The sequence below is a fragment of the Prinia subflava genome, chromosome 3 (genome assembly GCF_021018805.1).
Source record: "Prinia subflava isolate CZ2003 ecotype Zambia chromosome 3, Cam_Psub_1.2, whole genome shotgun sequence".
NCBI classification, from domain to species: Eukaryota; Metazoa; Chordata; class Aves; order Passeriformes; family Cisticolidae; genus Prinia; species Prinia subflava.
This window is the reverse complement of record NC_086249.1, coordinates 42371429-42384314: the sequence shown is the minus strand read 5'-3', so window position 1 is coordinate 42384314 and position 12886 is coordinate 42371429. Positions and strand designations below refer to the sequence as shown.

Below are 12886 nucleotides of genomic sequence, written 5' to 3'. Positions count from 1 at the left end.
TCAATTATATGATATCTTACCATCATCCTTGTCAGGTACAATGGTAATGCGAGTGCTTGGGAATTCTGCACCAATTCTTCCACCCATGGGCATGCTCAGCAAAACATCAAAGGTCTCAGCCTCTTCATACAAGGAATCATCTATGATGACGATCCGACACATTTTTTCTCGTTCGTCCTTGTCAAAACGTAGAACGCTGTTGTGATCCTCTGGCCTGGATATGTAGTCAGAGTAGGAAAGTACAGAGGTTGGGGCAGTGCCAGACGCTGTTCCTGTGGCATAAAAGGAAAACAGTCACTATGCATACCATGGTTACGATGATCTCCTCACAGAGGTGGAATTTTATTTTCATTATCTTTCAATTTCTGTTTAGTTTTTGGTGCTAAGATGGGCTGTGGACAAGGTCAGAGGTCCACAGACCCACTTCTGAGGTCTGTACTACTTCTGTATAGGACACAGTGGAAGAGGATGGTTCTTCAAATCATTTTCAGTCAGAAGGAATATTGCCTATCACAAGAGACACAGACTGACTAAATAGACCCTGTGGGGATTACCAGTTAACTACCTTAGTATATTTTACCCATACTGAAGATACCAGTGGACTATAACAGAAAGAATTTCATGAAAACAAATTATTTGAATTCCAGATCACTTTGCACAAAATATTGCTTCAGCTCTCCAGATAAAAATAATAATAAAACCACAGGTGTAGAAACCCCATGTCCTGCACATGAATTATTAGTAAGAGACTGAAAGTCAGAGGCAGGACAAGTATGACAATTAAGCAATATCATTTTGTATAAATTTTTTCAAGATACAAACAGGTGAAGGACAACCAGGGCAATCACTGCAGTGCTTTTAGTTCCCATCACTTTCAGATATATGGGGCTGCATATAAAAATCTTGCAGAAATATAAAGAACACAGATCCTCTTCACCTCTCCATGATGATTTTTAAACTGCATTCAGTAACACTCTTAGACAGCTTGCAGAAATGAATACATTTCCCGTCAAGACTGAACACATTTAGATGAGAAGGTTATTAATAGTTATAAACAATTGTTTTATAAAATAGAGGGAGTAAATATTTTTAAATTTCAGTCTTTTTTCCATCCTTGTCATTTTTTTATTCTGTAGTAGATTCTACTACCTTGTTGTGTGTAGCAGATGACCATCAGCTCCTGACTCACATCTCCACTTCTTCTGACTGGAATAAATAACTCACCCACATCTTCTTCAATAGTGTAGGTGGACTGAGGAATAAAGACTGTTGACTCTGCAAAGAAAAGAACCTCATAAAATCACCTATGCATTAGCTAAGAGCATCTCTGAATATTCTAAAGTGCAACAAAAACCTCACATTTACTGGCAATGCTACTAAATTGTAAGTAAAACTTAGAGGGCGAGAGAAGTAGAGTTTCTTAGTGTTTCAGAAATGGAAAAGAAAATCAGATCATTAGGGTCTGAATTCACAAGTCCTTATTCAGTGGTCTCTAATGTGACTGATTTGTTTATCTAGGGTTAATGTGCATGACAGTGTTTGCCCACAAAGTCGATATTTTTATTATTTCCATGGTATTTAATTATTAACTGTTAACTACAGAAGTATCAATAGCATAGCTCACAGACATTGGTTCACCAAGGCCATTCTTTAACTTACTTCATCAAGATAACCTGGAAAATTATTTGGTGTTGAGAAGCAAGGTTGAGCTCTTGACACCTTACTCTGACTTGGACATTTGATTTGAGTTAGTTACATGTCTACACTCCTTTTTTACTAAAAAGAGACCCAGTCCATATTGCCAGTGAAGTCTGAGGAGCAATTTCACCCTAAAATGTATCATACAAAAGGAAATCAGATAAAAAAAAACACTGAGATGCATTCTGAACTCCTTCATTATTTTGTGCTCATATAATCACATTGCTGGGTTTTGTGCTGTTACTGGGATTCAGGATCAATTTTGTTCCTTTTCTCTCAAAAACTCAAGAACAAAAGGTGGCTATGCACATAATTATAAAGCATGTTTACATTTTCATGAGTGTGACTGCAGCCCAAACAGAATATAATTCTGTATAATATCAAATTAAGTAATATCAGCTGACTGCACAAAGCAAATTTTTCATCATTTCAGAGTACTTTGACAAACAGTATTCTGAAAATGGTCAGGTGACTTCTTTGAAAACATGTTCCAGGTTTTATTTCTCCAGCTACTACTAGCATGACTTAAGGTCAAAAGCCTTCCTTAAAAATGCTATAATTCAGGTTTGATAAGATCTAGACTACTCACTATTCTGGCAAGACAAAAATTCAATGTCAAAAATACCAAATCCCTACTTTTTTGTTTTAAAGTAAAGCAAAAGACAGCACTAAAAAAAAAATTAAAAAAAAATCCCATTTAATTCCTTCTATTCTCCCTTTGGAATTTAGTTGGCAAAATAAAACCCTCTAACCTTCCAAAGCATGCAGCAATTTGATTTATTCAGTTTCCTCTCTCTCTCTCATAATTATTCAACCAGGAGTAAAATGGCACTATAAAAGTTTAACAGACCTTATGAACAACATAAAAGCTTCGAGAATGAGCTGCACCATCACAGCTAGTATAAAAACCCACATCCCTATCCAATCTATATTTTGAATAAAATATTAACTAATGTCCCATACCCCAAGAGGCTGGTACAGCTTTCTGAACAAACTCATGGTTTTGATTCTAAAGCTACACCATTCAAATCAATGATTTCTTCACTGGATGCAGAATAAAACTTTGGATGTTTCCTATTCAGTGATCTTGGCAAACCCTGAGCTTCAAAGGACTGTTAGGGAACACCCTAGTTAGTCCTTCCCCTCAGAGTTCTCTCTCTGGTTTTCTTCTAGGCATTCCTTGATTTGCAGCTGTGCATTTGATTTTGCCCTTTGCAACTTCACTTTATGTATAATTAAAACAAATTCTCAGGGACTGTAAAAATTTTATCTTAATGTAAGAAATATAAAATAATGTTGGCGTAAAGAAGACTCAGCCTTTAACTGTGCTATCTTATTGATCAAAGAAAAGATAAAGAGATTTAATACACTTTCAAGTTATTTCTGTGTCTCATACATGCTGCTTTTCAAGTTAAGCACTATTTTTCTCAGTGATTAAAATGGAGGCAAGATAAGCTCTGGTTTAACTTGCATTTGAAACTAGGAACTAAGGCACCTCTGATAATTTCCATGCCCCACACTCTTCAAACATTAATTAGGGAAAACTATGCAATTCAAGTTGTTATGGTGTCCAGTATTTAAAAGGTTTCTTAAGGACATTTCTGTGTGACCACAACCCACGGGTTCAAGTGCCTGGGTGCAGCTGAAAAGATGCAAAGCAACCAAAGCATGATCTACTTCTTTTAATTTTTTTTTAAATCAGCTTATTTCTTAATTTATATTTAACCTTAATTTTATTTGTTCTTGACACAGTGTGTGCTACACTTGGTCTAATGAACTTTATCATTGCTGAGCTTCTCAGGTTGATATCAAGGCTCAGCTGATGCAAATAGTTTGCTCCAAGACCAAACTCGTGATCAACCAGCCCAGACCTTGCTGTACCATCCTCTCCATGAATTACCATGGCAGAGTAAATCAAGTTAGCCTCCAGCCAACTCTTCAGACACACTTAGTCTGCAAACACATTCAATGGAAAACCTCTTATACCTAAAATGAAAACAAACAAAGCCCCTAGAAACAACATATCATAAAAAAATGAAGGTATTTTGTAAAAACATGCTACCTGAATAAGCCCTTCATCAAGCACTTAAAGTGATAGAGGATAAATGGCTACCTGATGCCCAAGTGAGTCTTCAGGAATAATTTGAGGACAATCAACCCTTTGTATCCACTGCTATTCACAGCATTTGCCCTCCAGTTTATCTTTTAGTCTATGCACATATTGGCAGTACAGTTCTGGAAAGGTTCTCACCATCTCCTGGGTCTATAATTTCCACTGTGGATGCAGCAGGAAATTCCAGAATTGCCATGACAGGCTCAGAAAGAACAATTTGAAAGGACTCAGAATGTTCATGTTCACCGTCACTCAAAATCCGTACTCGCCATGTAGCTAAGGTTTGACCAGGGTTAAACTGCACTTGCTTCTGGGCTTTTCCTCTGAAGTCTTTATCTTTCTTGGCAGTACCATCTCTGGTGCTAATACCTGTTAAAATCAGAAATTCAGGTCCTTATAAACATCACTGGTAATTTTTCTCCCATTGTGTCATCTTTAAAAGACTTTTCACAACCTGAGAACATTCAAACTAAATCCATTACTCTTGATCATTTTTTATTTGGTGTCACACATAGAGGTGGAAAAACTCTGCATTCTCTGAAGTTACATCAAATTTCCATTTCCCCATAATTCAATTATGGACATACAAAAAGGACAACAGACTTTTCTCTCTCCTTTCATCTCTCTGGGTTCTCTTCTTTTCCAGAACATCCGAATAGCATCCTGCCTGAAACACTAGAAAATATATATTTCTCATAGAAAAAATAAAAATACTCTTGGAAAGTTCAGACTTTAAAGGGAAAGTTAAGGAAAACACAAAGACACAAAGGAAAATATACTGAATAAAAACAAAACAAGATGTAAAACCTGAACCATTGCCCTCATTGCCACTGCAATAAGAATTTTTAAAAACTATTACCCTCTTATTTGAGTGTTTGCATAATGACAATCACTAGGTTAAAATGAAGTTGAAGCTGCAAGTCCATGGAAAAAAATTCTTTCAACTCAGTCTAGAGAGATGGCACAGGCCTTCCAGCCTCAGTTTCAGATTGCTCTGACACAGGTTTTCACAGGCTTTTTACTCTCAGTTTAAGGCTTTCCAAAAGACCCTCATGGAAATTAGAAAGTATTTCAAACCATCTCCAACTCATGCATTTGGCCTTGTTTAAATCCCACTGTGCAACTAAAATCCTAAAGGCTTTTGTCAGGTTTTCAGAAAAATAACCCTTAAAACTTCTTTCTTCTCTGTTTCTTCCGGGTGCATTATTTAATGTATTGAAACACATAACCTTTCCCTACAAACCTTGCCATTCTTTCTTCAGGCTTGTGCCTCATCCTAAGTCATAGCCAATTTTATATAACCTATAAACCTTCAGCCACTTTGGCAGTGCATTCAGACCACAAGGGCCAGTAAGCATCTTCATCAGTATGTTTTATGCTTTTTCCAATTCTGTAATTCCATCTGCAGGATTAAGGAGGCAAGTTACTCAAACTGGTTTTGTTGATTTTTCAGTTAGCTCAATATTGAAACTGACCTTGAATCTAGAGGCAGAAAATGCTATAAACACTCTGTTTGAAGGATCAGAAGTCACATCAGTATCTGTTATTCAGTACCAGTAATTAATTTACACCACACATCCTGTTTATCGCTTCCATTGTTTTTCTTTCTTTAAAAGAAATGTATTATCAAAGTTGGTTCATTGTTCAAAACAGTCTTTTGAGTAAGATCCTGTTCTTTGTCTATATCCCCTAAATCTCATGCCAAAATAGGTGTCCCTACTGCACCTCGCTACCTGAAACCAGATTTTTAATCAGAAATAGCGCTAAACAGAAATTTGCCAGGTAAATGCTTACATATCTCTGCAAAAACAGCTTTAAATTGAGTTTTCTCTAAGCAGTGTAAGCTCACCATAGGTTTTGATGTGAAACTGCACAAGGATAATGTTCCCTGGTGCAAATGCATCAGAGGAGCAAACAGATCCAGAAGCTAGCAGCAGGTGTGAGGTTGCAGAATGTGATAACACAAACTTTTTTTCATCCTCCCCGGACACTGCAAACAGTTTTCAACACCTCCTGTATCTACCTCAGTTGCCTGCCAACACTGTGTGAAGAAAATGAGCCTAATGCTTGTAGCTGCTGGTCAGAGCAGCTCACAACAGCCTTCCTGGAAAATGATATATGTTTATTGTTGTCTTTTCAATTGCTACAATTGCATTTTTTCATTATAGGGAAAAGAAGATCTGGACATGAACTGTATTCTGTGATATAAATAAACAGTGGTATCAATCAAATCAAAGAAAGAAGAGCAGTTCATGCGTTGTTTATTCAAAAATTCATTGCAGAAGACAAAAAAAAAAAAAAAACAAAATAGGGAAATTTCATTATTTACCTAAAGAAATCATACACACGGCACATAAAAGATACACTCTTTAATAAATAAACATGTTCCCTTGAATATAGTTTGCTTATCGTGAAACAGCAGTAATAGGATACAGTTGTGTTGATACTTTATATCAACAGGCTGGACAGTGATTTACAGAAGCAACTGATAAGGTTAGAATTGAACTTACTTATAAAAGAGGTTTCTCCCAGGTAACCTCTCCGTTTAAGAACAACATCAAGATACTTGGAGTCTTCATTTACTAAGTAATACTCCTTTTCTAAGGAGATCCATGCCCAGTTTAGGCGAAAATGTTGATTCTTCAGCTTATTGCCTCCTGGAAAATCAAAACATAATTATAACCTTTCTTTTTTGTTAAAGATTACTTTTGGCTTTTGAGGTTAATTCAACCTTGTATCCTGGGTAAGCTATGTATCTATCTGGACATCACAATCCAAAGGTTTTAAAGATTTAAAACTAAGAAATTGGAAGTAAAGAACTCTACCATAACACATCTGCTACACATAGGAGTAATTTTTTTCTTACAAGCGTATAAACATAATACACTAATTTTCTTATTTCTCAAGAGAAAAAGATCCAGAATTAATAAAAATGTATTTGGGATGCCTTCTGTATATCATCCTAATGGATGAGCTTTTTATTACTGTAGAATCCTGTAAGTTCCATAGCAATAATAAAATAAGCTGCTCAGCTCACTGATGGCAGATGCTCACTCAGCAATTTTCTTCTGGGAATGCTGGCCTGTGTGGGAGACTGTAGTCTGATTTCCTTCCCACAAGGTGCTGCTACAGAACAAGGTTTGCTCAGGTAACAACTATCTTAAATGTGCAAGAAGTTTCCTTTAGAAATTAACACTTCTGTACCCAAGCCGGTGAAAAAACGTAATTCCTCTGAATAGCAGAGAGACATAGCTAAGCATTTAAATTAACTCATGGCTTAATTACTGGAGGAAGAGACAAATGAAGGTTGCTTTATCCCTTCCAGTTTCTTCCATTCTTGAAAAATGAGGCAGCCACTCCACGTGCTTTCACTCTGCTTCAAAGATAAGACTCTATGTTTCTTTATTGACCTGCCTACTAGAAAAAATCCAGGAACTATAGTTGTGCAATCTCACACGGAGGCACAGGTATGGTGTAAATGAAAGGAGGGAAATGGCCACTGAGGTATCTCCCTGCACTCCTCACCCTGCCCCTTTCTGCTCCTGTGATCTCCATTGTTACTGACAAAGGGGAAGGCTGCAAACACACATATCAGAAACTAATGAGCACCACTGAGAGGCAGCAGCTATAGTGTTACAGCAGAAACTACAACAGCACTTACATCAGGTTAGCCGTGTGTTGTGTCTCCCCATCAGTTTCTGGGGACAAATGTAACAGAATACATCTTGTTCTCTAATCCAGTGAGAAAAGCCATTTGTGTGCCACCCTTGAACACACTGCCCAACCTGAACATAATTTAACAAAGGATAAAAGTTTCTGACATATAAAAAGGATGGAAATTTACGGTCTTTTAGAGGTGAGAGAACCTATTTGTACCGCTAGTGAGAAGAAATACTGCTGCATGAGCTTAATACAAATGAGAATGTCAGATATTTGAAACTGTCCGGATAAAGGGAAATTTTCGAGCAGAGGTTGCATCCTTTTAGACAAAAGATAATCTAAGCAGAGGATAGAAAGCAAAAGAAAAACTGGCATAATTTGTTCTCTTATCCAAAGAACTTAAATGTGTTGTGGGCAAAGGCACACAATCTACATCTTACATACAGGTCACTTATGAATGAAATTTAGGAAGAAAAAAAGCACAAAAAAGGCAATAAATAGATTTAGTATTGTCTTCATTCCATCTATTTCTTGATTTCAGCTGTTTCTATTTTTTTTCATAAAAATAAAAAAAAAACCCAACAACCAAACAAAAAAGTATATTTCTTAAGGGGGTTACAGCAAGCCTCCATTTTTACAGACCTACTTCTGTCCCTGAAATATATAATGTTCACCTTTTAGAATGTGCAATACCAAACCTATCAGCTTTACAGTTTTAAGAAAAGAATATAGGTATTTCAAACCTTTGTGTCTTCACTTTGTACTTTTTTTTCATGTTCAGAACACGTTTTCTAATTTATGCAAGCCATTTAACAGTCCACTGTCCCACAGAATAAAACCGCTATTATTAGCTGCTGCTGCTGCTGCTGCTGCTGCTGCTGCTACTCCTACTATTATTATTATTACTACAGACTTCTAACAAAACAAAGCAAGAAGCATATCATAGACCTTACTTAATTTCAGGTATTTATTCTGGGGCTAGAAATCCTAAACTGTCTTTTCAGCCAAACCCAGGAAAGAGGTATTTTGTAAGGCTATGACTTAATTTAGGCATTTATTTTTGAATGAGATTAATTTTGCCTTGGAATATGCAAAAAAATAAGTGCATTTCTGCTCAGGAGCTTTTAAAAACTCCTGTTGTGACCCTTTACACTGTAGACATTTTTATTAAGGCCATCTAATACTGGGTAAGATGAATTCCCTCCTGTCTAATCTGGATGAAACTGCTACAACACAGTAGCACAGTAGCCAAGCACCACACAGACACAAAACCCTGTGAAGATTATTAAGAGTATAGCTTTAAGAAATTATAAAATGTCAGAAATAAAACAGCACCTGCCACTTTAATTTGGTCACTATTAAAATAAGTATCTGCCGTACAATAATGTTTCTATCAGTAGACAGACTGTGCACTGCTGCAAGCGCTACCCTTGGGCACAGTCAGTCATGCAGCTGCTGGGCAAATCATTAAGCTGCTCTACCCCAGTGACAGTTTTGCTTTTATTCCTCTCCCAGACAAGTGCTGGCAGTACAAATACATCAGAAGTCCAGAGAGGGAAGCCATAACTTTTAAAACTACACAAAAGGAAGTAGGGCAGCGTTACAACAAGGAAAGGAAAATCCAAAGGAACTTTGCATCAATGAGATGTGATTGGCAAGATGCTGCTCAAGTCAGTCATGAAAACTTGTTTCCTCAATTTTGCCAGAGCTCAGAGTGTAGCAGTGCTAAACCAGAAGATGACAGACAGGAGGCGGTGCAGTGAAGATATTCAGGAGAAACGAGATGCAAGAGTTGTGAGGCACACTTAGAAACTTTGTAAGGAGCTGAAGGTAAGGCTCTAGAGTAAGGTGAGCCACAAAGTGACCTCATGACTGAGGTTTTGAGGACAAAACCCTCTGAAAAGGTTTGCCTGTATATGACAAGTAACAAATAGATATAATCCAGAACTGGTCTTTGTAGAAATCCTGTCAGCAAACTGTTTACCTGTCAGAAAATAGTGATGTGTTATTTTGCATAGGTCATCAAACAAGAAATTCCCAAAAAGATCAAGTCATCTGGAAAAAACAGTTTCAGTTACACAACATGAATAAAAGAGGAGGGGGAGGAGGACTTAGTCAGTCAGCTGCTTGAAGGGAAAAATATTTAAATTAATATTCCCATTCAAACATTCATCTTTCCAGCCATGCTGCTCAGATATCTCAAAGTTATAAATTCTCCATGAAAAAATACAGATTAGATTGTCAGAATTTTCTACCATGGTGCAAAGACCTCAGAGAAGGAAAGAATCAGTTCCACTTTTCTCCATAGATCACAGAGGTTTGCAAAGACAGGATAAAAATATTTCTAACATTAAATTGTGTCCCTTGAACACTGTTGGCCTGAGGGGCCATAAAAATGTTCATTCTGTAAGGAAAGTCTGTTTGTAGTTTTGCTGTCCCCTAGGAGGTACCCCAGACCCTAATTCATAAATAAAAGCATGTAACTGCACCTCAGTATTCACTTACTGACACAACAGAAACTGATGCATCTTGATGCAGATATTGACTTCCCTGCTGAGCAGCCATGGCGTAAATCAGAGACTGGTCAAAAGAGCAGACAAAAGAGTGCCTGCCCTGCATGACCACAGCCACACAGAGTCACTGTGTGCACCAGACATGTCTGTACAAACACAGCTATCTGGGACCTGTGGAGCTTCAAGCATCTGCTCTCTTTGGTCACTAGCTAAGGTTAATGGAGAAAAAAACCCAACCTATAAATTCCTCCAGGACAAAGAATATATATCAAAACCAAGAAAGAGTGGAAAAAAACAACCAGTAAATAAAGCACTAAGAAAAATAAATTTCTTCAAAACTTTTACTATGGGTCTTTTCTCCTTCCTCTTCTTATTTTGCTCTCTAAACATACTGCAAAAGGATGTTAGGAAGGAGAATCAAAACAAATGTGATTTATTAATAGTCTGCCTACAGTTCAGGAATCACTGCACAGCAATGCAGTACTTGTTGACTTGTCTGCATGTCAGCTGCACTCTTTCTTTCTTGGTTCTAAATATCTGACCTTATCTGGTGCCTCATTCAGACAATGTTACTTAAGTTGGCACTCCCTATCCTTCTCTTTGTAGTAGGGACATGAAGCATCTGAAAACAGGAACCCACTTCTGAACTTGAATTCAAAGATGCATAGAGGGAAGAGCAGGAAATTTTCCATTTTGAGACATCCATTTTTTAATCTTTAATTAGCCTCCTTTCTGTCAAGTTAATATATACCAGGATCAAGTTACATCAGTAGGTTTATTGGAAGCAAAATCTGATGTGAAATGCAGAAATTTTAGTCCTCAGCATCATGATTCCCCATTTAGCCATCTAGCTTCCTGTGAACCTCAGCACTTTCTATTTTCCCACACTATTTTCCTAGTCATTCATGGAAAGCATAAACCTATTTTTACCTGCCTACAGGAGAAACACATAAATCCTAGGTGATTCTGCTAGTCAGAATAAATATATAGACATTATATGCCCAGTTCAAGGCACATAGTTTCAACAACTCTGATTTGTTGTGCTGTGTAAGGATCCCAGTACATTTTAGCTTCAGATTAAAAAGGCAAAGGTCTCAAGTAAATTCAAGTAAATATTTTTTTTCTGCCAAACTATGACCCCCCCAGCTTTCCCCAGCAATAAAATAGATAATAAATCTTCTGCTCTCAGTGCATTGGGGCGGTACATCATTGGTCTAGATGACCTGAAAATATTCCTTCCAACCCCCACTAATCCATGATTCTATGACCAAATGCTGTTCCCTCTGCTGTGACCATCAGAAAGGATATATCCTGTAAAATTGCCTTAATTTCATATGGAAATTGCAGAAGTGAAATGCCTAAGCAAACCCAGCACATAACACATGCCACTAGAAAATTGTAAATTGACTTTAACAATGCATAAGATAACCTAATGATATTACCTGATTAGAAAAGCTTTAAAATGCTTCACCTCTGTAAGTGTCTTTCAAGTATACTGAAATGGACGCCAATCACTAAAACAACTCTGAACTCTGCACCCTCCTGCACTCTGTCTGCCACTGTAACTCAATATATTTGCAGAACAGCCAAAACGAACCCCCTAAACCAGCCCCTAGTGATTATGGACTAAAACAATGCTTTCTCTGAACTTCTCATGAGAAATCACACACTTCCCAGCATTATGGACTTAGCTGGCCTGGAGTATAATTGCTGTATCCAATGAACTGCAGACAGTTTCCGTCGCTCAGTAGTTTCTGTCGCTCTTTTTTCTGTTTTATGTCTACCCCCAAGAAACAAGTTGGAAGGGCCACATTTGCCAGGGCTCAGAATAAGCAAATGCCTGAAGTTACGTACCAGAAGAAATATCTGAAGAATACCATGTAGCTTCTTTGTTACAAAAAGGAAGGGGAAGTGAGAGACAAGAAATGAATGTCAAGGTTACCTAGTGCGTATTAAATTTGGATCCTTGTAAAATTCAACTAAGCGTCACTAAGGATGTCTCCAAGAGCAGTCTGGAGATTCACGCTGGGTTAATTTAAGGAATTCCCAATTCAAGTCTATGTCCAGTTCTCCTGCAGGAGATTAACTGGGTTCTGATTAAGAGATTAACCTGATTTTAATTAACAAAATCTGTGCAAGCAAATATGCACTGGTTCTTCAGCCAATTAATTTCATAGCTTTAAATTAATTTCAGCATAAATCTGCTCTGTAGAAATTAGTTCACCGAGAGCCAGGATACTGTCACTCTGTTGGCTGTACCAAGAGACTGAGTTTTCAAAGGAAAAAGCAAAGTGGATAGATAAATATCAACCCAATCTGAATCATCAAAAAAGATGCTGGAGCACTGTGTGTGTTTGAAAGCCTTTGTGCACATTAAGTACTTAGTTCACAACTGATTTCTAGGGAATCCAAAAGATCCACTTGCTGGTTTTGGATGCTGTGCCATAAGCAAGGGACTAGCTCTGCAGGATGACCACTGCTTCCGAGCAGAAAAGGATTCAGAGCAAATAAATTCAGTATCTGCAGTGAATAACCACTCCTGGCAAAACACAGTATGTTTCTGCTCAGGTTCCAGAGCACAGGAACATAATCAACTGGCTCCTGATCCACAAAAGGTGAAGACAAGAGATCTGCCTTAGAGAGCCTTACAAGAGATCTTTCCTAGACAAAAGATTCATATCATCTAATGTTATCCTATAAAAGATGTATGTTTAATTAAAGCTAGCAGTCTAGGCAAAAGCAATGGAAAGAACTTCACCTTCAGGAACTGCAGGCACATCTTACATGAAGAGTTGGATCACCTTCTAGAAAGATTTGACCCAACTCCATCAAATATAACAGGATGAGTGTTCAACCCACCAATCTATATGGCTAACCAAATCCCAGGAAAGTCATCTTCTCA

General features: G+C 37.5%; 1 protein-coding gene across 2 annotated transcripts in view; it reads right to left on the bottom strand.

Annotated features, from left to right (window-relative positions):
• The window catches only part of FREM2 (FRAS1 related extracellular matrix 2), a 121403-nt gene that overhangs the window by 51558 nt on the left and 56959 nt on the right, over positions 1 to 12886 (bottom strand). For both annotated transcript variants that reach the window (XM_063391981.1, XM_063391980.1), the window contains exons 3-6: positions 6322 to 6468; positions 3950 to 4180; positions 1150 to 1275; positions 21 to 272 (exon numbers count right to left, since the gene is read on the bottom strand). In XM_063391981.1, the coding sequence (XP_063248051.1) occupies positions 21 to 272; positions 1150 to 1275; positions 3950 to 4180; positions 6322 to 6468 (756 nt within the window). The remainder of the gene's footprint in view (positions 1 to 20; positions 273 to 1149; positions 1276 to 3949; positions 4181 to 6321; positions 6469 to 12886) is intronic.